Genomic DNA, 26841 nt, shown 5'->3' with positions numbered 1-26841 from the left:
TGCCATTGACGCTCGACACCTGCGGATTCGCCCTTTTTTGTCTTGTTTGACGTATCCTCTCCTTTCTGTCTTTTCTCAGAGTCTCGCAGCAACATGGCCAGCCAGGGTGTCAACGTGGGTTTCACCCGGCCGAGGGAGAACGGCCCTTTTAATCAGGACCCGGTGGTTCACTAACATTCAATCATATCTGCAGGTCCTCCGCTACTCGGCTCTTGTGGCCGGTCTCGTATACGGAGTCTATCACCAGTCGTCCCTCAACAAGTCGGCGAAGCGCGCAGAGATCGAGCACGAATACGCACGCAAGGAGCGCCTGATCGAGCAGGCCAAGGCCGAGTGGAAGAAGAAGACCATGCCCCAGGAGACCCAGCCACAAGCCAGCGGATGTACGTACTCTCGCATTGAACTTTTCGTTCTCTCTTGAGATGGCCCAGAACCCGGACTAATGGAGCACAGTGATCACGAACTTCGAGGACCCCAAATTCGACCTGGAGGCATTCTTGAAGGCCAAGGCTGCCGAGTCGTCTTAGGAGTGGAACGAGAGAGGAATTATTACGCAATGAACTCTTTGCGGAACTCGCACCTCGCCCCAGGGTATTAGAAATCGAGTCGGCTCCATTTTGTGTACGATTGTTTGGGTCTGTCTAATGTGGCCCCCCGAAGTCGTGTGGCATTGCAAGCGAAAGATGGGATGATTTGGTTGTTTTTAGTTTTATTCTCTTTTGTCTTAGACGTTTTGTTCTCTCTCTCCGAGTCCTGTACATACCCTGGGCTGTCGTGCGTCTGTACACTACAGTTGGACCACAAGAATGAGCAAAAGATTGCGTTTGTGCATTGCGGCATTTCTCTCGGCCCAGAGTCAGTGGTAGTGGTGGCTTTAATCGTGTCCGCCCTTGGATGGCGGACCGGAGGACAGGTCATTCTCGTAATCTCGTAATGGGAAGTTGAATCACTTGAGCGAGTTCTCTCTTCTGTTCAGCTTCCGCGCCCCCCCAGCATGCCCATGGCCTCCTGGATGCGATTAGACGACTGGGCGTCGGTGGCAGCTGTAGGGATTGGTTTGGGATGCAACAGCTCAGCCTCTCCGTCCCAGGTCCATCCAACCCCCGTGAACTTTTGTATGATACTCGGGTCGCCCTTCTCAGCGGCTTGCTCGTCCAGACCTAGGTAATTTGCGGCGACCGCGGGCCGGATTGCCTCGTAGGAACTGCTCACTGCGATCAAAGTCTTGTCTTGGAAGAAGCCTGGCAGGAGCTGGTGAGCAAATTGCCTCCCCAAAAAGTCAATCGAGAAGACGTACTCTCGTATCGCCGTACTAACGGCTGTAGTGTCTCCGGCCACGGTAGATCCCGAAGAATGTGGTAGACTTGGGCATGCTGGTTTTGCCAGAGAGCTCGAAGGAGGGCCAGGCAGTTCTGGAGAGAAGGATCCTGACTCCGCAGGGTCTCTGGCATCCGTTGTGTCAAGGCGCGCGCTTCTGGTCTAGAGGCCGGATGCTTTCAGTGATTTAATCCACGAAGAGCGTGAAGCGAGTACTAACACTTGATCGGTGAGTAGGTGGACGATGAAAAAGCTCGAGTAGAACAAGCTCAGCAGGTGCGGATCTGTACTGCCGGGGCCCGCGGCCGTGAGACAGGCCTCGGATTCATAGTGCGAAAGGGTCTCGAAAAGCTGGGAGGGAGGGAGGTTGGAGGTAGTCAGGGTGTCGAGCTGGGCTGTGGACAGGGGAGGGAGGCCCATGTTGTGGTGGTGAAGGGAGAGGAAGTCAGTGACGATGCGGGGAGATCTGGTCGCGCCAAGACCCAAAGAGACCACCTTCACCTTCTTCCCTTATTCACTCATCCATCCACCACAACACCCATCTCTCTCTCCCTCCTCCATCAATTGGTTCGTGTGAGAGTGTCGACATTCTGTTGGATGTTGTGTCCATTGCATTGATCGTGTTTTTGGCTTCTTTTTTCTCTCGGCCATTATGGCCCATCCTGCGCTCGATGTACTGCTGAAAGGCAGCTCCGGCCGGAGCACCCGCGGTCTGCTGCGCATCATCATTCTCTGTACAATTGCTGCGGCCGCCGTGTCCAGCCGACTGTTCAGTGTTATCCGTATGTTTTGTCGGTCGTCGTTGATTGCTCCATTGGTACTGACGTGACTTCCAGGCTTCGAAAGTATCATTCACGAATGTATGCTGTTCCCCCCTGACCAACGCTGCCCAAGGACAACCCAATTAATGTTTATCCAGTCGATCCGTGGTTCAACTTCCGTGCAACAAAATATCTGGTCCAAAATGGATTCTACAGCTTCTGGGATTGGTTTGATGACCGTGCGTTTCCTCCCCCCTCTCAAAACCTCGAGCTTGCGCGTCATCACAGGTGGACTGACTGGACTAGGAACCTGGCACCCTCTGGGCCGTGTCACCGGTGGCACGCTGTACCCCGGACTCATGGTGACCAGCGGCGTGATCTACCATATCCTGCGGTTCCTGACCTTTCCCGTCGACATTCGCAACATTTGCGTGCTTCTTGCCCCCGGTTTCTCCGGTCTGACGGCCCTGGCAATGTACCTCCTGACTTCTGAGATGACTACGTCGCCGTCCGCCGGCCTGCTGGCTGCGGCGTTCATGGGCATCACCCCCGGCTACATCTCTCGGTCTGTGGCGGGCAGCTACGACAACGAAGCCATTGCCATCTTCCTGCTGGTGTTTACGTTCTTCCTGTGGATCAAGGCTGTCAAGAATGGCTCGATCATGTGGGGAGCACTGACAGCTCTGTTCTACGGATACATGGTGTCGGCCTGGGGTGGATACGTGTTCATCACCAACCTCATCCCGCTGCACATCTTCGTCCTGCTCTGCATGGGACGCTACAGCTCCCGTCTCTACATCAGCTACACCACGTGGTACGCGCTGGGAACTTTGGCCAGCATGCAGATTCCGTTTGTTGGCTTCCTGCCCATTCGAAACAGTGACCACATGTCGGCGCTGGGTGTGTTTGGGCTGATCCAACTCGTGGCCTTTGCGGAATTCATCCGAGGCTTCCTGCCTGGCAAGCAATTCCAAAAGCTGCTCACATCTATGGTTTTGATCACTTTTGGCCTTGGATTTGGCATCCTCGTTCTGCTCAGCGTCTCCGGTGTCATTGCCCCGTGGAGTGGTCGTTTCTACTCGCTGTGGGATACCGGCTACGCCAAGATCCACATTCCCATCATTGCGTCCGTCTCCGAGCACCAACCGACCGCCTGGCCCGCCTTCTTTTTCGACCTGAACTTCCTGATATGGCTCTTCCCCGCGGGTGTGTACCTGTGCTTCCAGAAGCTCAAGGATGAACATGTGTTCGTGGTCATCTACTCAGTGCTTTCCAGCTACTTTGCGGGTGTCATGGTCCGTCTGATGCTGACTCTGACTCCGATTGTGTGTGTTGCGGCGGCATTGGCTCTCTCGGCCATTCTCGACAACTTCCTGGTCATTTCCGCCCCGACTCCTCCCGCCAAAACGGACACCAACAAGTCGGACAAGGCCAAGAAACCCGTCGGCATCTACTCGTACTTCTCCAAGACCTTTATGACCTGCTCCGCCGTCCTTTACCTACTCATCTTTGTCGCGCACTGCACTTGGGTCACCTCCAATGCGTACTCGTCTCCGTCCGTTGTTCTCGCCAGCAAGCTTCCCGATGGCAGCCAGTACATCATCGACGACTACCGCGAGGCCTACTACTGGCTCCGACAGAACACCCCGGATAACGCCAAGATTATGTCCTGGTGGGATTACGGTTACCAAATCGGTGGCATGGCTGACCGTCCCACGCTGGTCGACAACAACACCTGGAACAACACCCATATTGCCACCGTTGGCAAGGCCATGAGCTCACGCGAGGAGGTCAGCTACCCGATCCTGCGGCAGCATGACGTCGACTATGTCCTGGTCGTGTTTGGCGGTCTGCTCGGCTACTCGGGCGACGACCTGAACAAGTTCCTGTGGATGGTCCGCATCGCCGAGGGTATCTGGCCGGACGAGGTGAGCGAGCGTGACTTCTTTACCGCTCGCGGCGAGTACCGCGTTGATGACGAGGCCACTCCGACCATGAAGAACAGTCTGATGTACGTCCTTTCTTTCGCTCTTTTTCTGATGATCATCGCTCACCTAATTGTTAGGTACAAAATGTCCTACCACAACTACCAGAACCTCTTCCCAGCCGGCCAAGCCGCAGACCGCGTCCGTGGCACGAAGCTGCCCGTCGACACCCCGCAGCTCAACACGCTCGACGAAGCCTTCACCAGCGAGAACTGGATTATCCGCATCTACAAGGTTAAGGACCTGGACAATTTCGGTCGTGACCACAGCAGCGCTGTCGCCTTTGACAAGGGACACAAGAAGAAGCGCGCTGCCAAAAAAGGGCCCTCGTGTTCTGCGAACCGAGTAACGGTGCTTCTGATATGTTGTATTATCCGTGTTGCTTTGCATTTTGTGTTTTGTTCGTCTCTGCATGATGTCTTTTTCTGGCATGTTGGGTTTTCTAGGTGGATATACTTAGGATAAGCCCATACAATCAATGCCTTGAAAGATACTACTACGTATGCTATTTCCTTGACGAAGAAAGACGGCTCCCAGGTCGATCTCCCGGCACATCCTAGCGTACCTTCCTACTGTACACATTCGGCTAATTGAAGGTTGGTTTATTCGCTCATTCTTTCGTAGGATTTCCCCTAACTGTCATAGCTATTATACACTTTAATCTAAACACGCTGAGAACCAATAGTCTTCGATCCATCCAAATCAGAGTCCACACGGGGATCCATCTTATTCACCATGTCGCTCTTGTGGGGACCGGCAGTCTTTTTGTTGTTGTAGCTACTTCCTGCGACACTGTTGTTCTGCGCCTGCTCGAAGGTCTTGGTGGTAGTCGGGCCGCTGCTGCCACCCAGGCCGTGCATCACACCCCCGCCGCCAATGCTGGACTTGTGCACGTCCTTGTCGAAACGACCGGAGCCGACGACGTCGCCGCGCTCCTTACTTAGGTCGCTATCGACGCGGGGGTCAGCCTCGTTGGCAACGTTGCTCTTGTGAGGGCCAGCGGTCGAGCTGGCAGGGCCGGTGGTGGCCGAATGCGTGGAGACGCCTCCATAGGGGCGGCTAGCGGTGCCGTGTCTGCCATGGCTATCGAGGTTGCTATCGATACGGGGATCGGCCTCGTTGGCGATGTTGCTCTTGTGAGGACCGGTAGTGGTGGAAGAAGTAGGGCCAGTAGCGGCCGAGTGAGTAGAATATTGGGGAGCACCTCCAACGGTGTTATTGGCGCCAGTGCCAGTAGTTCCCGCGTTGTAAGCGGCACCGGTCATCTGAGAACGGTCGCTGTCGATACGGGGATCGGCGGCGTTGGTAATATTGCTATCGTGAGGGCCGTGATTAGAGGATTTGGCAGAGTCGTAGGCGTTAGCGGAGCCAGTGCCGGTGTGGTGGTGCTCGTTGTTGGACGAGCCGTGGTTGGTAACGGCGTCCTTGACCTTGTGAACGATGCTAGACATGTTGATATGATATGAAATATATGAAGAGATAAAACTTAGTTGAAGAATGGGTTGTAAATGGGAAAATTGATTTGGAGTAGATTAATGCTAGATCACACAGTGATGAAGACAGTATATATACCCAATTAAGATCATGACGCCATTTATCGCCAAAACGAAACCAACAAAACAAAATGACGTTGAACTTCGTAGTCCCACAGAATGATGAATGCTATCAAAGCGGAGATGGTTGTGATGTTATGGAAAAGCGATGTTTTGCAAGGAACGGGAGCCGATGACATCGGATAACGTCATACCCAGAACACCACTAGAGTATACGATCGCCATTAGCCTTATGTACGGAACGAAGATAGAAGGCCCCAGAAGGGCGATCGTCATCTGGATCGTAATATGGATAATATCTCCCGCTGAGACATGACCAAAGGTGCCCTGTTTACCCATCCTTTTGCGTCATTCTAGTTAGTTAGCAACGATCGGATTCGACGATGCAGGATTCGGATTCGACCTGGATTGCCGAATCAGGAAAATTATAGGAGAGCCAAGAAACTAAACCCTTGCAGGGTGATCTCATAAAGCACCAAGTCTTGTTCAACCAGCTAGATCCGATGCGCTATCCTGATCAGCAATTCTACTGGATTCGGTTGCTTCGATGATCATCCAACTCAGTTTCCCGATCATGGACTTAGACCATGAGGAAGACTCGAGGCTCAAAGGGTCGCGCTGTCACGGGAATAGCTCGGATCGTGTCAAATCGTTTCCTTATAGTCGCGACCGTATTGCCTTCCATGTTAGAATCATTGAGAAGCTCTTTCAAACCCAATCACATGATAAGTTAATCCCGATATGGCTATGTACGTATTTGAAGATCTGTTCTGAGGTTGAATGGTATAATACTATACGCATGAAATCATGAATAAGCTGGATGTTCGTGTTGTCACAGCTCCAAAAATAGACTACTCCCACCTCCTTCTAACTCAGGCATGCTAGGTCAACCCGCCAACAGCGCCCAAACGCCGCAAAATGGCACGAAACCTCGATCTCTGGCAGCGTGAGACGATTGTCCCTATTATATGCAGCAAGAACAGACTCACTACATCACAAATGGCCAAGCTGGCGAAGTGTAGTGAGCGTTCTATCACTAACGTACGCAAGAACATGCGGTTATTCAGCAGTCCCAGATCTCCCCTATTCCCCCCGGCCGGCCACCAAGCTTCACTCCTGTGATGTTGGACGCTCTTTATGACCACCCCGCTGAAAAGCCTGGCCTATATGTCGAAGAGATGGCTGCCTTTCTATGGGACGAGTTCAACATATTACCATCATCATCTAACATCAAACGTGCTCTTTCCCGGGCTGACTAGCCGAAAAAGAAAGCCTAGCAGAAATCCAAAGAACAGAACCCTAAACTACGGGATTTCTACTACAGCAATATTCGAAATTGGCTTCCTTGTTTTACACATATAAACTATATCATGCCCCACCGCCAAGACGGTGGTGAAACCGCCAAGTCCAGATTCAGCTACGCTGCAGATCGTCCTTGTTTTGAACAGTCTTGATGTATGGTACGGAACATCGGATGTAATACAGACCCGCAAGTTACCCGTTCATTCCAAAAAAAATAGTCACTTAGTCGAGGTCGGAATTTCCCTGATGGTGAATATAAGCCATTATTAAAGCCATAAGGGGTAGTTAACAGTGGATCTACAATCTAGCCCACTGGTATAGTGGATAAGTGGTCAGGCAAATACAGAAGAATAACAGTGAAAGCTACTAGAGCAGTAAATTATACTACGGGCTTAGACATGCCTCTCATCAGCGTTCTCAATCTGCTGAATCTCAATCTCTTTCCCAGTCTGTTCCATATCGATATGAGCCACGGCCTCATCACCATCGAAGACATAAGCGATCTCCTCAAGAGTAGGGCCTTTAGTCTCAGGAAAGACGAAGTAAACCCAAATCGCTTCAAGTACATCCCAACACTATAGATACGACGGTATTAGAGAAGAAGGATTAAAAAGGTTAGAAGGTTTTAAGAAAAAACATACCGTGTAGAAGATCCAGAAATAATAGGTTTTTGGCAATTGCGTAATAGCAATATTGTTCGTCTGGCCTGAAATGGCAAGGATGATCTGTACAGAGATATTCATGATCATAACACCCTTTGCACGAAGATGATAAGGTAGGATCTCGAGGGTATAGGCGACAAGTAGACCTGAGAAGCCAATAGAGTAGAAGATACCGAAGACCCAGACGAAGACAATCTGGGCGATACCAAACTGTTCCGCCCCGTTACGATTCTCATACTCAGCAGCCATAATAGTCCAAAGCGTAAAGGAGATAACCATGCCTATAATAAGGGTTATATGTCAGTTATCTCATATTACCCTTATTTATCCAGTCAGGCGGTACATACCGCAAGAAGAGATGAGGAAGAGGGGGCGTCGTCCTACGCGGTCGATCAAAAAGGCAGCACTGATAGACACAATCAAGCTGAGGAGAGTGTTACCGATTTGGAGCTAGACAAGCGAGTTAGAGAGTGCGACAAATTAGAGAAAGGTTAGGGTAGTAGGGTATAGTTTTGTCCTTACCCCGAGCTGCTGTTTCTGCCCATCAATACCAGAGCTTTGGTAGATTAGATGCGCGTAGTTAGAGATAACGGCGTTGCCGCTGTATTGGGAGATAATGCCAATGGATATGATAATAGCAAGCCTCCATCGGTTGCCTTTCGTCTTAAAGAAGTCCAGGTATGTCGTGCTGTGTCTAACCTCCGTCTCGATCCGGAGAGTTTCCTTAATTTCCCGGTACTCGAATTGGACGGTCAAGTTGTTCTCGTTACCGTTGGCGTGGTATTTAGCTAACGTCTTAAGGGCCTCCTCATTGCGGTCCTTAGAGATCAGCCATCTCGGAGACTCGGGAATAACTTGGTGAACTAGTTAGCCAAATGTTATCGAGGAAAGATGTAGTCTGGGACTTACACCAGATGAAGCATATCTGAGTAGCGGCGGGCACGAGCTGAAAGAGGGTGAGGGCTCGCCACGACCAGTCGTTCTCAACAAATTGGAGGCCATAGCCAATTAAAGTACAGACTAGTTGCGGTTAGATCGGGTTCTAGGAGAGGCAAGAAGGGGGGAAAAGGTATCCCATACTTAGACTTCCGAAGTTCCACAGGCAGTTGTATACGGCGGTTAGAGGAGCACGGTGCTGGGGGTGGGCAATCTCGGTCAACAGCATTGGAGAGACCAGCTGGGATAGCGAGTTGCCGAACCCAAGAATGAAACGACCTGCACAGAACACTAGAGACGGTTAGCTAGTAGCAAACACAATTATATACCGTCGCTCATCAAGCACAACTCACTTCCGTAGTTTTTCGCGAAAGTGTTAATGAGACAACCAAGGATCATGAAGACACAGCCAACCATGATGCAGGGCTTGCGACCCCATCGATCGACGACCCACGGCCTAAACTTAAGCGTTAGCCAACCGGCTACAGCCACCTTGGGCTTCCGACATGAGACTCACACGATGAACATAGAGATAATAGAGCCGATAGTGAACATGTTGGTCAAAAGACCAAGCATACTGGCCTGGTGAGCGGAGGCATGAATACTTCCAATGTTGCCGAAATATTTCTCCCAGTAGTTATAATTCTGCAAGAGGTTGAGAAGGGATCTAGAGTCGAGAGAGAAGCCAGATCAGCAGACGCGCCGTTTTCCACGTGGGGCATTTTTTATTCTGTCGCTTTCAACTTACCCATCATAACCGGTGGTAGCGGAGGCAACTAGAAGACCAAAAATGCAGAGTATGTAGAGCTTGCGAAGAGCCGGGTCCTTTGTCCAGTCGACATGCTCGAACTGTGGTGGTTGCATGTTGGCGACATGAGGGCGCTCCTCGACCGAGGCCCCTGGTTCCTTGACTTCCGTCATGGTGGGAATAGCGGTAGCTGTAGCTTTGTGTATGAAGAGCTATCAATACGGTGAGGTGACAATTGTGTGCGAACAAGAGAGCGTACGAACGGATGTGAACAGCACAATATGCCAATTTTTCGAGCCAATGTTTCGTGTCGAGCCGTTTGGTTCTTGGGAAGTGGCAGAACACCCTCATATAAGAATGCTCATGCTCCAGGTGACCCACCGAACTATGCGTCTGGCTGACTGGGTAAACAACTTCACTCGTGATGATTTGGCTAAAACGCCACCATTCCGGTTAAATTAGAAGATTGTGATGCATACACGATCCTGGTCATGTCGCACGACTAGAACTGTGGCGCCGACGATATATTTCCTGGGGACCCCACGAATAAGAAAGTGGGAGAGCCGAGAACTACACAGGCCTCACTCGGGTATACGCAAGTAATACCCATGTTGAGATTCATGTGTATTCACAAGCGGCATGCAAATATTGCCTGGAGGCCCAACCCCTGAATTCTTTAACCACTATCGCCTAAATTGTCTCTCAGCAAAAGTACATTACTCGTGCCATAGGGCTCGGGTATCCCCAGGCCAAGGAAAAAGCGGGGAAACCTCCGTTTAACACGGAGGTAAGAGAAAGGGAAAAAGCAAAATAATAAGCTTTCCACACAAGACAAGAAAGGTATACTGTTCAGAGGGCTCGGGTATCCCCAGGCCAAGGAAAAAGCGGGGAAACCTGTCTTAACACGGAGGTAAGGGAAAGAGAAAAAGAAGGATAATAAGGGAAGCCTTCCACACAAGACAAGAAAGGAATACTGTTTTCGGTATCGCAATAGACTTTGGGGGAGCAACTCAAGCCATAATAGCCTTTCTAACATCGCTGACCTCTCTATGCTACGACACTGCTTTCAGTGTCGCAGCAGCCGGACCCCCCAGTCCCGCTGTACCCTCCAGTCTTGCCGGATTCCCCAATCTTGGCGGATTCCCCAGTCTTGCCGGATTCCCCAGTCTTGCCGGACTCCCCAGTCTTGCCGGACTCCCCAATTCCCAAGAACTACTTCTGCTCACTGATTCAGGGACTGCCATGGTGTTGCATGGTTCCCAAAGAACCACGAGGGTCAGTGACGCAGGTGGGCTATGATCCCATAGGGAGCACTATGGTTTTCCGGTAGCTTAGGTGTTCCATTATAACCACTGGCTCTATTGTATATATGATACTAGGTATCATGTGACGGTTTGAGGCTACAAAGGTTTAGAAATAAATAGCTAATTAACTTAAATGCCTCATCCATCCGAGCCCTAGATCTATGATAAACCAAGAGACTGTGACCGGGTGCCAGGTCAAGAAAGAAGACGATGAAAGAATTCAATTTGAGAGCCATGGTCGACCGGAGATCTAAGTTGGAGAAGGAAGAAGAGGAGGAGACAGAGGAAGAGTCTCCACATAAGTACAACAGTCTTTGTCCTGTGTCACCTATTGAGTACAACCCTCAATCGCAGTCCTCACACGTAGTCGTTTGCTCTTGCATCATGCCGGAGTTACTAGGGTCGCGGGGGTCTGTTGATAGGCATCTTCATCGAAAACGCTACTAGGCATCGTGGATATCTTTGGGTGAGGTTAACTGTAAGGGGTTAGCCAGTAATCTCTGGTGTTCAATAAGGCCCGAAGCGGCAGCATAATGATAAGTAATGGTGGAGATCACGAAAGAAACCTTACCGTCGAGTCTTGCCCACCAACTTGACCCTAGATGCACACCCAGGGAAACGCCAGGCCTCCGTAGTGAAGCGACTGCGAGATGCAGAGAAGATTGTCGACATATTCTACAAATTGCCAAAGGAGGTTTGCTATGTTTGCATGGAACCTTCTAGTCTAGATGTTTTTAGAATTTGTATCTTTCATACTGGTATCATAGAGAATCTGGTATTATCACGAAGTACGTACAAAACTGGTTATTGCCCCAATCCGTAGAACAACCTCATCAGGTGTACTGTGGACACTTCTTGGCCTAGACTCTTAGGAACACCAATAGGCAGCAGAGCGGGTACTCACAGAGCAGGCGAAGGGCTAGAGGCACAATGAGGACTAAGGGGCGGCGGTTGGGGGTGAGCAGCTCAGGTCCTGCTCCGAGATCGTGTGATCTCAGAGCCGATCGCCAGCAGAGGTGGACGGTTTACAGTCACCTTTATTAGAAAAGAGAGGCGTTTGTAAGGATCATGTATATGGTTGATTGATAATTACTATTATATCAATTATTAGAGGATTAATAAAAGGACAAAGCAGATAATGAATCAAAACCACGATAAAACAAAACAAAGAACGCATTTAATCAATCAATTTGGCCAGGCGACAAGAAAATTAAAACATGGCAAGTGGATTTGTCGTATTCGCCGGCCTGGACTGTTGGACATCCCAGTGCTCAACGATGCAAGTACCATCCATTCGATAGATATCCGCAAGAGCGAGCGGCTCGGGGTTATCTTCAACCTTCAAATAGACCAGGCCAATGTCATCGCCAAAGCTTGAAAACAGAATTGTGGTGTTTGCATAAGGGATGATATGATTCAGTCTTTCAATAATAGCGGCGCGGTCTTGCGGGTCGTCAGGATCATGTTCAATGATCTTAAGATCGACGTAACCTTCGAAAGCTTTGGACACATTTTTTTCGCCATACAAAATATCGATGAATTTCGCGAATATCTGGCTCTGGGCCTTCTTGCCGGCTGGACGACCTGGACAATACGGCTTCTTCAGCGATAACGGGAGGTTCTTGCTCTCGGGAATATCGAGTGCGGAGTTGATAAAGTCCCGGGGAGTTTCAGGTTGTCCTCCCAATGCCAAGGCTAATGGAAGCAGAGAGTAGAGCATATAATGAATCAAATGCATCTTGAATGAAGACGTTTCGATAGAAAAGATTGACTTTGAGAATGGGTTTGTCGAAGCGGGCATCAAAAAGAAAGGGGCCGGTTAAGCTATATATTATTTTAATGAGACTTCAATCCTAAACTAGGGTTGACTAAAGCTGTAAAAAATGCCAAGGTTTTCATAGGACACTTGGAATGTACAGTTGTTTTGCCAGCCTCTCACGTCGCCCCTGGCGCCAACATATTTATGGTAACGTCGCATCAATGAAATACCAATGACCTGCATTTTTGTTATTGATGGCATACTCTTCATCCTTATTGTCCCCTCTTGCCTTTTCTACACTGCCCATGCCAAAACCGCTCAGGCGAGGTATTACGGGAAAGAATGTATGAATTCTCGTGAGTATCTGAACGGGCACACTTATTAAATTCGAAATATATATATTTGCTGGAGGATATGGAGATTAATGCCGTATAACTGTTCTTCAGTCTATTATTTCAATAGGATGTTGTCTTCGACAGCCCTTTTGCAACGCTTATAAAACGCGACCCATGGCTATCTGATGATTGACCATGGAATCTAGGTTATGTCGACCAAATATGTCTGTCTGGTGGATTGCGGCTGAGCTTCCCGCACTGTTTTTTACTCGAACCGTATAAACCTCCTATTGGCTCAAGGATGTTAAACTGACATCACAGAACGTTAGAGTACTCGAAAACACATAAAAATGTCCGGTTGCCATCAAATTCGGCGGTACTTGAGGATTGGCATTTATCTACAGAAAAGAAAACATTCCGCTCATACCACCGATGTCACCAAACACTCTCCCATCTACCGTGCGCGCTCTGCTGCAAGCAGACCCTACTTCTAACCTCGTTACGCTCGTCGAGCGCCCTCTGCCAACGCCAGATTTGGAGAGGGGCGAGCATCTGATCCGTGTTTATGCTGCCTCCCCATGCGCAGGAGAACTCCTCTGGCCCAGTTTCGTTGACGCTCCTGGGAAGGAGATCATTACCTGCGACGACGTTGCAGGGGTGGTAGCGAGAGCCCCCGAAGGCTCTCCTTTCAAAGCAGGAGACGAAGTATACGCTCGGACAAGCTACTATCGCCCCGGGTGCGCTCGTGACTACGCAATCGCGACCACCGACGAATTAGCCGTACGGCCCCGTAAGCTGAGCTGGGTGGAGTCTGCAGCTGTGCCTCTTTCTGCGGAAACTGCGTGGCAGGCTCTGTTCAAGCATGCTGGGATTGGCAAATTTAATAGCCCGAACTGGAAGGGTAAACGCATCTTGGTGACTGGGGCTTCCGGAGGGGTTGGGACCTGGATCGTTCAGATTGCAAGTCTCACAGGCGCGGAAGTGGTTGGTACCTGCGGACCAGGCAACATAGACCATGTCCGGGCCCTAGGAGCCACGGATGTGCTGAACTATCGGTCAATCCAACTCTCCGAATGGGGCCAGAGCCCAGTGAACAAAGTCGACGTCGTCATTGACTGCATTGGCGGGCAATCACTTGAAGACGCCTGGTGGTCTCTCCGTGAAAACGGCGTGATTATTAGTATCAACCAGCCGCCAGAGCACCGCCGGCCAACAGGATTTGCCGTATCCGGCGTGAAAGATCTTTTCTTCATCATGGAGCCATCTGGTGCGGACTTGGCAGAAATCACAAAGTTGATGGACAAGGGCAAATGCCGACCAGTTGTTGACAGTGTCTGGCCCTTGGAGCAGTTTAAAAATGCGTACGAACGTCTAGAGAGTGGCCATGCGCGAGGTAAAGTCATTTTTGATATGTTGCTGAACACTGAAAAGTAAGAGGTCGGTCGTTAAGGTCGGTCGTTACCTTGATCAGGCTAATAGGCACTGCCACTGAATCCTTCTGATTATGATGACTTTATGTTATATTTTGACACTAGGTTTTTTGGGTCTCCAAAGCAATGATAGCCCCTTTTACCAGGGCTATCTGGTGGTCCAGGGAATTGGTGTCCAGTAGGTCATTTAAATTTTTCCGAGGACGTAGTGAAAAATGTGAAAACTTTCTTTGTCTATGCATCGCAATTGTATGCTTTAGGCCGTTACATACTTGGTGAGGAACAGTCGATTTTCTGATATTTCCTTGGTCTTGCAATTGCTTTAAGAGGCCCTCCAAAACTTGCCGCAAGACATCAGCTGCTAAAATAACAGCATGTACAGATCCTCGCTCTAAAGTCTTTTGAGGAGGCTGTATTTGGATTTGCTCTTGTTGCAATTGAGTGGCCCTAGAAGACCATTAGGCTGTTCCTCTAGAGAATACAGCCGCATCGGACGAAATCTTAGGACCCTTAGTTCTTTGACTTCTCGGCTCCCAACGGAGCCATTTTAATTCGAAGACTACTGTAGAAGCTGACATCGCTCATCCAAGTTTCTTGATCAGATCGGCAGTCACACCATAACATTATGTATGCTTAAATTGATTTGACATTACCGAGAAAGGAGAAAATTCTCTTTCGCCAACGGGGTGAACCGCAGGTACGGTTTGACCACGCGCATATCCGGGAACCGGGCCTTGGCTTCTTCATCACCGATACTGACAGGGACGACCACATCGTCACCGGGCTGCCAGTTGACGGGGGTATTGATGCTATGTTTGTCGGTAGCAAGTAAAGAGTCAACGACGCGCAGCAGTTCAGCCGTGTCACGACCCGTGGAGGCGGGATAGGACTGGATCAGGCGGATGACCTTGTTGGGGTCGATGATAAAGACAGACCGGATTGTGTAGGCCATTCCTCTGGCGTCCACATTGGTTGTATCTTGGTGATCCAACCTGTTCAGGTGAGGTGGTTAGTGTCTGGAGGATCTAGGCGGGACCGCGAAAGGGAAATCCAGGAAGCCACTCACATATCATAGGCAAATGCGATCTGACGATCCTTATCGCCGATCACGGGAAAGGTCAACGGGCATCCCGCGATCTCGCTAATGTCGTTGATCCAGCCATCGTGCGACTCGATGGAGTTGGCCGACAGTCCAATCAGCTTGACGTGGCGCCTGGTGAATTCGGGCTCGTACTTGGCGAGGGCAGCCAGCTCGGTAGTGCAGATGGGGGTGTAATCCTCCGGGTGGGAGAAGAGGATGGCCCAGTCATTGCCCAACCACTCGTGAAAGTCGATAGGGCCGATCGTGGTTTCCGCTTGAAAGTTGGGGGCAATCGATCCCAGACGCAGACTAGTGGACGGCGCAGGGGTCAGTAGGGATTCGGGAATGACATGGCGATGTTGGCAACAGGCCAGTCAGAGTACCGGAGCAGGACAGGACACCGCGCGAGGCCGAAGGGAGGGAGAAGGCAATAACAAGACTTACGGGGTGCCCCGCGTCTCTTCGGACATGGTGGCGACGACTGTGCTCTGCTCGATCTGGCGGAAGAAGCCACCGAGGAAAACGACGAGGCCCAGATAAAGAGACTGATATAGGTGGACGGGAAATGGAGACACCCAGCTAGAGGTTCCAGATTCGACCCGGGGATTCTGGATCCTTCCTTTCCCCCACACAAGACCGCTGTCAGGCAGGGTGGGTATTACTGCCCAACGCTCCTGGCGGATGGCTTATCTTATCCGTGTCAATTTTAGTTACACGGGAAGGGTTAAATAGAGAGCAGAGCGAGTGACACGCTTGCCAAGAGGATCGATCACGGCGCTATCGAGCCACTTACTCTACGGGTATCGTTTCGCGGGCAATACTGTCCACTTATCCGATCTCCACGCCGTTGGGTGGCGCTGACCAAAGGGGATAGAAGGAAAAAATCCGGTTTTTCGACTAGTGGTTCTGCCGTCGGTCAAGCTCTGTTCTTTCACTGTCCGCGTTAGCTCATTCGGTGTTTCTCCACAGGCAACTATGCATGCGGAACACAGACGAGCATCATAATTGACGAACTCTCTCGCTCCCACCTACTACACCTCTTTACCTCTTGACAGCCGGACAACCTCCCTGGGATCTTGGCGAAACCCACGACGACCATGACATCGACCGGCAGTTGATTCTTCCACCCGATCACCCACCCTCCCGCGTCCCCTCTGGGTACGAACGGGCTCCCAAGCCTCCCATGGGACTGATGGACAAACTGAATGGCCTGGTGGCTTATACCTGGGACGAATCGAGACAATTCCGCTCCAGTTATGGCGTATGGTGCGCGAACCAAACCCCAGTCCCTAGACGGAAGGGAGATTTCATGCTGACGCGTCTCTTAGGCACGTTTTTGGTACCAAACACCTCGACCGTACCATTCGCCTGAATCATGCTCACACCAATCGCCTTCGAAGTGCCTCCTCTCCCAGCGATTCGAGCGGTACATCTGCCCCATGTGGACCCGGAAAGGACGGCGACGGGGACCAGGGCAGAGGGTCAGAGAGAACGATCGAAGTGGTGGCGCGCATTGGTGAGAATCTGGTCCAAGGAGAAAGGATGCAAGAGGAGTATCAGATGCTGGCATCCGTTGCCGCTCCTCACCGCAAATATCTCCTGCGACCCGTGGAGATGCAGCGCTTACCCAATCTCGATGATGACCACAACCCATCGCTCCTGGTCTGCATCTACGAAAGCCCCGGCCCAAATGATCTACTGCGCTACATCGATTGCGGCGTGACCTGGTATCAGATGCGCTCTGAGGAAGATGCAAGCCACAATGAGACCAATAATGGGGCCTCGCCTCGATCCGATCGGGACGAGCGCATGCCGTTGCCAGCATTTATGGATTTCGCCATCGGTGCGGCGGAGTGCATCCAAATGCTGCATAGCCAGCAGATTGTCCATGGGCAGATCCGAGGGGAGGCATTCCACTTCAACCAAGAAACCGGCCGTGTGCGCTTGATTCATCTCGGGGCGGGTCTGCAGTCCTATGACACCGGACGGGTGAGCGCGGACTGGCCAGCCCTAGAGAATCAGAAAGCTGCCACGGCGCACATCTCCTATTTGAGCCCCGAGCAAACTGGCCGGACGCCGATCCGAGCTGACAATCGCGCCGATATCTACTCCCTCGGTATCATGTTTTGGAGCGCTCTCGTCCGCGAGACCCCGTTTGGGGCCAAGACTCCCATGGGAATCATCAAGGAGATGCTTGGACAGGAGCTTCCGCCAGTATCGACCTTGCGACCCGATGTGCCAGAGGTCTTTGCACGGATCATTGCCAAGGCGACGGCAAAGAATGTCTCGGAGCGGTACAACTCTGCCCGCGGTCTGCGACATGACCTCGTGGAGGTACGGGAATTGCTGGCAGCGGGAGATGCGGCAGTCCTGGAAAGCTGGGAAGTCGCCGGCAAGGATGTTTCTCCCTTTTTTCGCGCTCCCACGCACGATGGTCGGCCGGGCGGCCGAGCGGGATGCCATCGTCGAGGTCCTGGATCGTACTCTGAGACTGTATCAGGGAGGGAGAGGGCTTCACTTGTCGTCGCTGCCGGAGGACCAATTCGCAACGTTTACCGTCCTTCCCTCACCAGGCAATACTCCCGGGGAAGAGGTAGCCCTTAATTTGGTCGATGCATCTCCCAGCTTGGCCGGTTCCATGAGCGGAACATCCGTGAGCGGGACATCCGCTGGGGTGACCCCATCGTATCCAGCGAATACGGGCCGCATGCGTTCCCCCAGAGATTCGCTCTACGCCTCGAGCGAGGGTAGCGAGCCCGGGCCTGTCATCTCCGAGAGGAAGGGACTAGAGCAGCGATTGTCAATCTCCTCGATTGACAGCACCAGTGGTGAGGGAAGCTCACGATCCAGTGAAAATGCGGGAAAGACGGCTGCACATTCCATAGTGGCGCCGAAAGGACTATGCGAGGTTATCAGCATTGAGGGAGGGCCTGGTTTGGGCAAAACTCGGCTGATAACATCGGTGCAGATTGAAGCCCGACGAAGGGGCTTCTTTGCCAGCTCGCGATTCGATGTCGAAGCCAAAGAGCGCATGCGTCCCGTTTTACAGTTGTTTTCGAGCCTGTTCCATCAGGCATTCTCGGAAAATATGAATGAGCCCAGTTTCCTGCCGATGTTACGAAATCATATTGGATCTACATGGAACACTCTGCACAAGATTTTAGGCCTGCCCAAATTTCTTCTCGGTTCGAGCCTCAGCTTGCCAGAGCGGGTGCCCAACAAATATGCTCATACGTCTCTCGCATTACCCCACCGGCCTCCTCCACCAGAGAATATTGGGACTGAGAGTTCTCAGGAATTTCTTCGGACCGGATCCTCGACCAAGTCTTTGCCTCTCGTACGGACGTTACTGGATATCCTACGAGTCTTCACGCGATACAAGTTGGTATGTCTTTGCCTGGACGATTTCCACTTGGCAGATGAGGAATCGTTGGAATTCATTGCCCAGATGGTGTCGGCTCGAATCAAAATGGTGGTGATAATGGCCTACCGACCCGAAAATGTTTCCTCGGAAATGATGAAGCGGATATTTCAGACTTCTAACAATGAAGGTAATTTACCCGCGGTCTTTCTTCAATTGATCGTTCTACCATTGTGGTCTGATTACGAACCATCATGCTGACCAATATAGGAGTTTTGAAAGGAAGAGACGTAGGTCTTACCACCATCTCACTCACGCCACTCAGTGAAGACTGCGTGATGCAATATGTAGCGAACACGTTGTCCTTGTCTGTCCCTGTTATCTGGCCTCTGGGGGCATTCATCCAGTCAAGAACTAATGGGAATCCTCTTTATGTCCGTGAAATATTGAATGATTGTCATGAATATGGATTTATCTGCTATGACTTCCAGGAAGGGCTCTGGTCGTTTGATCTTAGTCGTATCTCTGAGCATTTTAAGGCAGACAGTTACAACGACGCCGCCTTCGATGATTTCTTAGCCAAACGCCTGCGCAGCCTTTCGCCTGTCTGCAAGTCCATCTTGGCCTGGGCATCCGTTTTAGGCATGACTTTCTCGTTTCAGTTGGTCCAGAGGCTTCTCAACAACGATCAGATGGCTTCCGAATCTGGCTTGCCCGAGCGAGAAGTGATTCAGGGTCTGCAGGCGATCATCCAAGCCTACGTTATTGTGCCCACAGAGGATCATGACGTCTTTTCCTTTACATATAGCCATTACATGCATATCGCAGCGTCATTCCACACCAGAGACAAGGATTTTGTGAACTTTATGAAAGCACAAGTACTGTTTCAATATTATTCCCACGACGATAAATATCGCAGCATGTTGGCATCGGCCCTTATCGAATCAGCACCGATCATCAAAGGCTCCGTTGCAATAAGAAAGCCTTTCAGAAACTTTCTGTTTGAGTATGCGAACGCTGCAAGTGAGACTGGATTACGCTCGACCGCTATCAACTCGTACGCAAGCTGCATCACACTGCTTCAAGAGGATATATGGAACGACGATGCTGTGGACGTGAGCTACAGCGAGACGCTGCAAATATTCACGTCCGCTGCTGAATGCTACTTGTACCAAGGACAGCATGACGAAGCTAGCCGCTTGCTGCACGCTATACTCTCCAATGCTCGGAGCCCAGTTGACAAGGCTCCCACCTGGATCTTGCAATCTCGTATGCTTGCACAACTGGGTAACTCGACTGGTGCTTTTCATGCCCTGAAGGAATGCCTCCTGGCGCTGGACATCACGGTTGATGACGATCCAACCTTTTTTAAATGTGACAAAGAACTTCGACGGCTATGCGAGGCCGTTTCCGCTGTCCAGACAGAAGCTGTTGTCGAGACCGTCCCTCCTGCGCAACCCGCCCTGGCTGCTGCCGGAGCGGTTCTTCTGGAGGCCACTAGCGCGGCTTTCTGGTCAGACACGCTGACCTTCTACCAAATGACGCTCGTCATGGTTGACGCCTATCTCTCGCGTGGCCCTTTTCCCCAGGCAGGCATGGGACTCATGCAGTTGGCTGTGATAGCAATTACTCGAGACAACGCAATTACCTTCGCAAAACATTGTGGGGAACTTGCCCTGGCACTGATCGAACAGTCCAAAGATCCACATACTGTAGGTCGTGGTATCGCGCTACACTCCACCTTTGTCGGCCATACTCAAAACCATGTTCAGTCTTCAATCTCGCAACTGGAAGAGGCGGTGGATTCCTCTATCAGCGCTGGTGACCGAATTGCCACCATTTTGAACTTCGGGTCTCTGGCTACCATGAAGTTTTTTGCTTCCGAAGACCTGGTCGAGCTGGAGACCTTCTGCGTCTACAGCTGCCGGGACATTCCCAGCTGGCAGACGGATACTGCCGGCGGTACGATCCTCATCACAATTTGCCAGCTCAGCCGTGCTTTGCAAGGAAAAACATATACACACGATTCGTTCAGGGTAATGAGTGACCAAGAGCACAGTTCGGCCGCATATAAGTCTTGGCTAGTAAGAACCATCAAAAATAGCGACCGACCGCTGATGCTCTATGAGAGCATGGAAATCGCACCGTTATTTCTGTACGGCCACTACGAGCGAGCGGTAGCACTGGGGAATTCTTGTCTCAAGAAAGTCAACGCCATATGGTCTGCACGAAATACGCGGTTCCTCATGTTCTTTCATTCCCTTTCTCTAGCAGGATGTGTGTGGATCCGGAAACAGCAACAGCTCGATGCCGCATACCGTGCAGGCGCCCCCAAGCTGGCGTCCGATGTCGACCGGCGATCTTTCGACGCGGTTTTCGAGGAGGAGATGACAAGCCTTGCAAAGATGCTGCGTTATTTTAAGCGCAAGATTGAGCAGTGGCAGGTCATCGCAGACGTGAACTATCTAGCATGGACTAAACTTCTGGGCGCTCAGATCGCCGAGATGGAGCGTGACCAAAGCGCTGCTCTTCGTTACTATCAAGAGGCAATAGATCACGCTTCAATCCATGGGTTTGGTTTCGAAGAAGCCCTTGCCCACCATCTGTTAGGTGGGCATCTCATGCGTGAAGGCTCTTCACGACTAGGCACACTGGCTCTGAAGGAGGCAGTTAGTGTCTACCGACGAATTGGGGCTACCGGCGTGGCGGATCACATCTTGCATTCCCATGATTTGGAGCAGCAAACCAAAGAAATGGCACGAGAAGCTGCCACTCAAACCGAACCAGACGAAAATATGACACGTATTCGCCCTCAAGTGTCAGAACTTGGGAACGACGAAACATCGAGCGCAGGGGGGGCCGTGGCAGAGCGTGCTCTCCATATTCTAGATCTCACCTCCATCCTCGAAGGGTCACAGGTGATATCCAGCGTTCTAAGGGTTGATGAGCTTCTTCGGACAATGTGCAAGATTATCATGCAGAGCTGCCATGGTGCTGCTACGATGGCGGTTATCATCACCAAGGAGGATTTGACAATGCGGTGGGCCGTCGCGGCCAGTGGTGACGCTGCTGGTAACATAAAAGTGCATGATCCTCCGACTCCGATTGAGCACTCCCATCTTGTCGCAGAAAGCATTGTGAATTACTGCGTTCGCTTTCGTGAGGCAGCATATTTACCGGATGTCTTGCAGGACCCGCGATTCAGCTACGTTAGCGAAGCGTGGGCGGCTCAGAATCCCATTAATAAGTCGGTCGTGGCGTTACCCATCTCGTACGGTGGCGAGGAGAACGAGCCCATCGCGGTTATGTATCTGGAGGGACTGCCCAACGCCTTCTCGTATCGCAATCGCGTCGTTTTACAGTTGCTCGTCGGCCAACTCGGAATCAGCTATTCCAATGCACTGACCCTCAGGGAAGTGGAACGCGTATCCACCATCAACCAATCCTTGGTAGACGTCCAGAAGAAGGCATTGGCGGAAGCGATGGAGGCTGAGCAAAAGGCAAACATCGCTACGGCGGAGGCTCTGCGTCATGCCCAGCTGGCCGAAGAGGCCGCCAAGGCCAAAAGCGTATTTCTCGCCAATATATCCCATGAGCTACGAACGCCACTCAATGGGGTTATTGGGAACTCGGAGCTTTTGCTCAGCGGTACATTATCGGGGGAGCAGCTGGAAATGGCAGATTCGATTCGCATGTCTGCGAACATCCTGCTCGCTGTGATCAATGACATCCTCGACTTCTCCCGGATTGAAGCGAACAAGGTGCAGTTGCATATTGTGTCCTTTGATGTCGAGAAAATGGTGAAGGAAGTCGTTCGCTCAATGCCGGCCGGCTTTGCGAACAGGCAAAGATCCAACAATGTCCGCATTATACAGGATGTCAAACCACCCCAAACCCACGTATATGGGGATCCCGTGCGAATACAGCAGATTTTGGGTAACTTGCTCGGTAACAGCCTGAAATTCACCGAGAGAGGGTCCATCACGATAGGATGCAGGGCAGACGATGAAAATGAGGACTCTGTTCGTCTTTCTTTATGGGTGACGGACACGGGTATTGGGATCCCTGCGCGACTTATACAGCACCTGTTCAAGCCGTTCACCCAAGCTGATGCCAGCACTGCACGCCGTTTCGGAGGCAGTGGTTTGGGCCTCAGTATTTGCAAATCTCTTGTAGATTTGATGGGAGGCACCATCGAGCTCAAGAGCGTCGATAACGTCGGCACGACTGTCTCTTTCTCGATCATCGTGCCGAAGGTCAATCCCGGCGGCTCAGGGACTACTACTCCCACCACGCCCCATGACAGTTCAATAGGCTTGCTCGATAAAGCAGCCCCGGCTTGCATTGATCTGTCCCAGATCCCCCTCTCCGATCTCCACGTCTGCATCGCGGAGGACAATCTCATCAATCAGAGAATCACGGTGCAGTTTCTCAAGAAGCTAGGATTTGCCCGAGTAGATGCCTACAATAACGGCCTCGAAGCTGTGGAGGGCATCCAGAAGAAGGCCAGTGCGGAGCAACCATATCACCTGATCTTGATGGATGTCCAGATGCCTGTCATGGACGGGTATGCTGCCACACGTCGTCTGCGCAATGATCCAGTGGATGCTGTGAGGCGTATCCTGATTATTGCTCTCACAGCCTCGGCGATTCAGGGCGACCGGGAGAGATGTCTGGATTCGGGAATGAATGATTACCTGGCGAAACCGGTCGTTTTGCAAGCTTTGAAAAAGAAGTTTGCTCAGTACATACAGATGAACTGATTTGGTCTGTTCTTCATACATGATGGGATTACCGACCTGTACGTTCACTTGCGACTCGCTATGTGTGTCTATGCAATTCATCTGTCTGAAGGCATGTGCATCTCAAAGCGTCTCATTGGTGAGTAGTAGCAGGTCCCGGAAACCACAGGAGCCGTCCCAGATTCGCGAATGGCCAGACCCTATACGACCTCCTAGGACCCCAAGTCAGGTACCCTGATTTCTCTGGGCAGGATTCATCCATGTGATGGTTCCGGCTCTGAATGTACGATACAAGATTGGCCCCTATCGATGCATACACAACGTCGATCCTGGAGATGATTTTCGGGACCATCTCTGAAAGGCAGGTGGGAATCATTTTAGGAGGCTCTCTGAAATTCAATATCGCTCCGCGTATTGAAAAAGCCCCCTGCGATTGTTTTGCATTGATGAAACAAAGGGGAAGTGCGAACATGCACATAGCGCCGACAGATTTAAACTAGAGGCCCTTTATCTATTTAGTCAAGACAATAAACGACGTTTTTGGCGACCAGCCTCTGTACTTTAAGGAGTCTCGATCAACCAACTGTCGGGGTGTCTTGTACCGCTTTCACAACGCATGATACGTGAAGCAACTCATGGATTCGTCTTCCCCTGGCCGGAAATAGTTTGCCGTGTCTGATGTCCACGCTATATTTTCCATATCCCTGCTATCTGTTAGCTTGTTCTTATCTCGGGAAAAACCACATACTGCGGATAGTCGTTTTGGGAATATTTTTGCCATTCTAAAGACAAAAGAGCAGCTCAGATCCGCCGTAGGCCCATGAGTGTTCGTTTGGGAGATTATGTCAATAAGCTAGACACTGTGCTTACTTGGCGGAGGATCCTCTTTAATTCCTTGTCGCAGCTACAAAAGGCCATGTGAAGGCTTTTCTGGACTGGTTTCTACATAACTTCATCATCAAAAAAGTTTAGTATCCTACACTACAATTAGAGATTGTGGTGTCAGCTCTACCACAAAACCGTGGGAAAGAGTCTACACCACAACGCTGAGTAGATACATGGGCAAAGGTACACCATATTCGTTGCTAGTACTAATTTGTACAGATAGTAAGTGCAAAACTTGTCTACCTAAGCGAAGTGGGGGGCGTTGAGGAACAGTCCTGCAAGACAACCTGCAACAGTGCCGGCGATGGGGATAGTCAATATCCAGCCCAGAAGCAGAAGACCAACGCGCTGGAAGTTGACGGCCTTGTAGGTACCGTTGCAAAGACCAACGCCGACGGTGGCACCGGTGATACACATTGAGGTAGAAACAGGCAGGGCGTACTGTGAGAAGATAAGCACAGTGATGGCGGCACCCAATTCCATACTGGATCCACGGCTAGGCGAGTGATAGGTGATCTTGTTGCCCATGACTAAATTAAGGAAAGTTAGCCCCCGAACATTAAAGCAAAGGCGGAATGAAGGTGTTGTAGCTTGCCTTTCATAATATTGTAACCATAAGTGATCAGACCGATGGAAATGCACAAAGCCAAGACAGCGAGCTGCCAAACCGGGACAGTAGCCTCGGCAGCAGCAGGATTACCGGTCGACCAGGCAGCGTAGATCACGGCCCAGGGACCGACCGAGTTGCCAATGTCGTTGGCACCGTGGGCAAAGGAGGCAGTGCAAGCGGTAAGAATCTGGATGAACGAGTAGGTGTGCTCGACTTCGTTGGGATACTTTTTGGCATGGGCATACACACGCCTCATCCGCTTGCCTTCTGGAGTGCCAGAGATACCACTCTGAGCAGTGTGGATGTCATAGTGGGCACCATAGAGGAGACCGACGACGGCAATAGCAGGGATGCGCTTGACGAAGGCCAAAATGTTGTGCAGTTCGTAGATCTCACCGGCGCCCACGGGGTTGTCGCGGAGGAAGCGCATCGCCCAAGCCAGAGGACCACGACCCTTCATGAGCTTCGCATGGTGCTTTGCCTCCGACTGAGCCATGAGTTCCTTGTAAGTGAGCTGGGGCTCCTCCAACACGACAGGTCCTTTCTCCTTGTCCTCGGACGGAGCGGAGCTCAAGGCGTCCTTATGAATGGATTCCTTCGAGATATTTGAAATTTCATCGTCCTCCCCGTCTTGCATAACAGCGTAGTTCGGGATATTGGCCGTCTCAGCGCCGCCAGTGGCAGGCCGGCTCAGGAGCAAGGGACCCATGATGAACATCCACCCCTTGACAGAGTGATCCTTCTTGACCACTCGCGCGTGGACAAAAGGAACGAAGAAAATGGCGGACAAGATGGCAACGCCACCACCACAGCTCACGGTCACTGCGGCAATATACCAGGCGGGTTTCTCCTTGAGATTGAGCTGGGGAGAGCCCTTGTAGACAACAGAGAGAGTGCAAACGCTGGCGGCGACGAGAAACCAGAGAGGAGAACTGTAAACGGCCCACGGGACCGGGTTCTTGCGAATGTGCACAACGACCTTGATGAGCGTAAAGATGATGGCCGCAAAGCCGGCGGAGATGACCGGGGCCATCCCCAGACCTGCAAAGATAGCACCCAGACCTTTGCCCTCATGCCAGCCCCACTGAACCTGCGCGGCACCAGCGGTTGCGACACCGACACCAGCAACGGCCGAGATGAGTGAGTAGCTCGATGAGACGTGAACCGAGTGCCTACTGCACCACATCACCCAAGACGATGCACCAGCCAAGGCACACGTGAAGGCCAGCATCTGTACACCAGCATTGTCCTTGAAAGCTTCGATAGGAATGATCCCGTCTTTGATCGTGGCTGCCGTTCGGGAGCCGACCGTGACCGCGCCGAGGAATTCAAAGATGGTACCCAGGACCATTGCTTGCCTGTACGAGATGGATCTCGACGACACACTGGTCGCCCAAGAATTGGCCACATCGTCTTGCTCCCAATCAGTACGCGGAGATAATATGACTGGGGATCAACCGGTATTATAACTCACTTGCGCCGTTGTTGAAGGCATCGAGCATGGCAAAGAAGGTGCCAATGGCAAAGATATAGTCATACTGATGGAGGTACATCTTGATGGCGTGCAAGAACTCCGATATCCGACCACAATGATCAACGCTGGACAATTCAATTCCCAGCGAAAGGAACGAGAAGGAGGCTGGCCTTTATATGCGATACTAGTCATAGTACCAGACAATGTGCTCGCGCGAAAGGCGCCCCTTCTCCAGAGTCATTTCACCCAGTCCACCCAGTTTCAAGGCCATTATCGTTCGAGATGGGCAACACGTGCTGTCGTGACTAGCCATATAGGCCTCGCCGCCATCAGTCGCAGAGAGCTTGGCAGACATCTAGCCCCAAAATCGGCCTGTGATTGTAAATGGACATATCGGCTCCGGGCAAACCCACAATGAATGGCAAGCCAAGACGACAAAATCTCGTTCCCACGGCTGACACAAGTCAGGTTGGCGACCTTGGCAAAGCTGGGCGTGGCCGGACTTTATACTGTGGCAGAGAGGCCTGAGGGGCTTGGCGGCTGGGCGTGGCCGCGGCTGCAGGGGCTACCGCGTCCTATGAGCACGTCGCTCGTGC

At 51.4% G+C, this 26841-nt stretch overlaps 10 protein-coding genes across 10 annotated transcripts; 4 read left to right on the top strand and 6 right to left on the bottom strand.

The window, feature by feature from the left end:
- Positions 1-93: 93 nt before the first annotated feature.
- Positions 94-527, top strand: N7510_005865 (ATP synthase subunit e; the record flags this gene model as incomplete). Its single annotated transcript, XM_056977791.1, has 3 exons — positions 94-114; positions 194-383; positions 454-527. The coding sequence occupies 3 exons, from the start codon at positions 94-96 to the stop codon at positions 525-527; spliced, it is 285 nt and encodes a 94-aa protein (XP_056833823.1).
- Positions 528-972: 445 nt separating this feature from the next.
- N7510_005864 (CSN8/PSMD8/EIF3K family protein) lies at positions 973-1737 on the bottom strand (the record flags this gene model as incomplete). Its single annotated transcript, XM_056977790.1, has 3 exons — positions 973-1241; positions 1298-1479; positions 1538-1737. The coding sequence occupies 3 exons, from the start codon at positions 1735-1737 to the stop codon at positions 973-975; spliced, it is 651 nt and encodes a 216-aa protein (XP_056833822.1).
- Positions 1738-1969: 232 nt separating this feature from the next.
- On the top strand, positions 1970-4528 carry N7510_005863 (dolichyl-diphosphooligosaccharide--protein glycosyltransferase subunit STT3; the record flags this gene model as incomplete). Its single annotated transcript, XM_056977789.1, has 2 exons — positions 1970-2099; positions 2154-4528. 2 exons carry the CDS (start codon positions 1970-1972, stop codon positions 4526-4528), a joined length of 2505 nt encoding a protein of 834 aa, XP_056833821.1.
- Positions 4529-4725: 197 nt separating this feature from the next.
- Positions 4726-5514, bottom strand: N7510_005862 (uncharacterized protein; the record flags this gene model as incomplete). Its single annotated transcript, XM_056977788.1, has 1 exon — positions 4726-5514. One exon carries the CDS (start codon positions 5512-5514, stop codon positions 4726-4728), a length of 789 nt encoding a protein of 262 aa, XP_056833820.1.
- A 1796-nt stretch (positions 5515-7310) lies between these two features.
- On the bottom strand, positions 7311-9437 carry N7510_005861 (uncharacterized protein; the record flags this gene model as incomplete). The annotated part of the gene is made up of 9 exons (XM_056977787.1): positions 7311-7493; positions 7560-7861; positions 7928-8030; positions 8103-8434; positions 8490-8600; positions 8661-8807; positions 8870-8973; positions 9034-9183; positions 9265-9437. 9 exons carry the CDS (start codon positions 9435-9437, stop codon positions 7311-7313), a joined length of 1605 nt encoding a protein of 534 aa, XP_056833819.1.
- A 2341-nt stretch (positions 9438-11778) lies between these two features.
- N7510_005860 (uncharacterized protein) lies at positions 11779-12306 on the bottom strand (the record flags this gene model as incomplete). Its single annotated transcript, XM_056977786.1, has 1 exon — positions 11779-12306. One exon carries the CDS (start codon positions 12304-12306, stop codon positions 11779-11781), a length of 528 nt encoding a protein of 175 aa, XP_056833818.1.
- A 788-nt stretch (positions 12307-13094) lies between these two features.
- On the top strand, positions 13095-14096 carry N7510_005859 (NADP-dependent oxidoreductase; the record flags this gene model as incomplete). Its single annotated transcript, XM_056977785.1, has 1 exon — positions 13095-14096. One exon carries the CDS (start codon positions 13095-13097, stop codon positions 14094-14096), a length of 1002 nt encoding a protein of 333 aa, XP_056833817.1.
- A 645-nt stretch (positions 14097-14741) lies between these two features.
- On the bottom strand, positions 14742-15643 carry N7510_005858 (peroxiredoxin; the record flags this gene model as incomplete). The annotated part of the gene is made up of 3 exons (XM_056977784.1): positions 14742-15084; positions 15159-15482; positions 15618-15643. 3 exons carry the CDS (start codon positions 15641-15643, stop codon positions 14742-14744), a joined length of 693 nt encoding a protein of 230 aa, XP_056833816.1.
- A 587-nt stretch (positions 15644-16230) lies between these two features.
- N7510_005857 (uncharacterized protein) lies at positions 16231-23297 on the top strand (the record flags this gene model as incomplete). The annotated part of the gene is given in 4 exon segments (XM_056977783.1): positions 16231-16434; positions 16467-17507; positions 17527-18724; positions 18805-23297. Coding segments are annotated over 4 exon segments (6936 nt in total), but the record flags the coding sequence as incomplete, so codon positions are not given.
- A 1107-nt stretch (positions 23298-24404) lies between these two features.
- Positions 24405-26324, bottom strand: N7510_005856 (inorganic phosphate transporter; the record flags this gene model as incomplete). Its single annotated transcript, XM_056977782.1, has 3 exons — positions 24405-24691; positions 24757-26184; positions 26246-26324. 3 exons carry the CDS (start codon positions 26322-26324, stop codon positions 24405-24407), a joined length of 1794 nt encoding a protein of 597 aa, XP_056833814.1.
- Between the last annotated feature and the right edge of the window lie 517 nt (positions 26325-26841).

The sequence above is a fragment of the Penicillium lagena genome, assembly GCF_028827675.1.
Source record: "Penicillium lagena strain IBT 129212 chromosome Unknown utg000003l_segment0_segment0, whole genome shotgun sequence".
Classification (NCBI taxonomy): Eukaryota; Fungi; Ascomycota; class Eurotiomycetes; order Eurotiales; family Aspergillaceae; genus Penicillium; species Penicillium lagena.
This window is presented reverse-complemented; position numbering and strand designations above follow the sequence as displayed.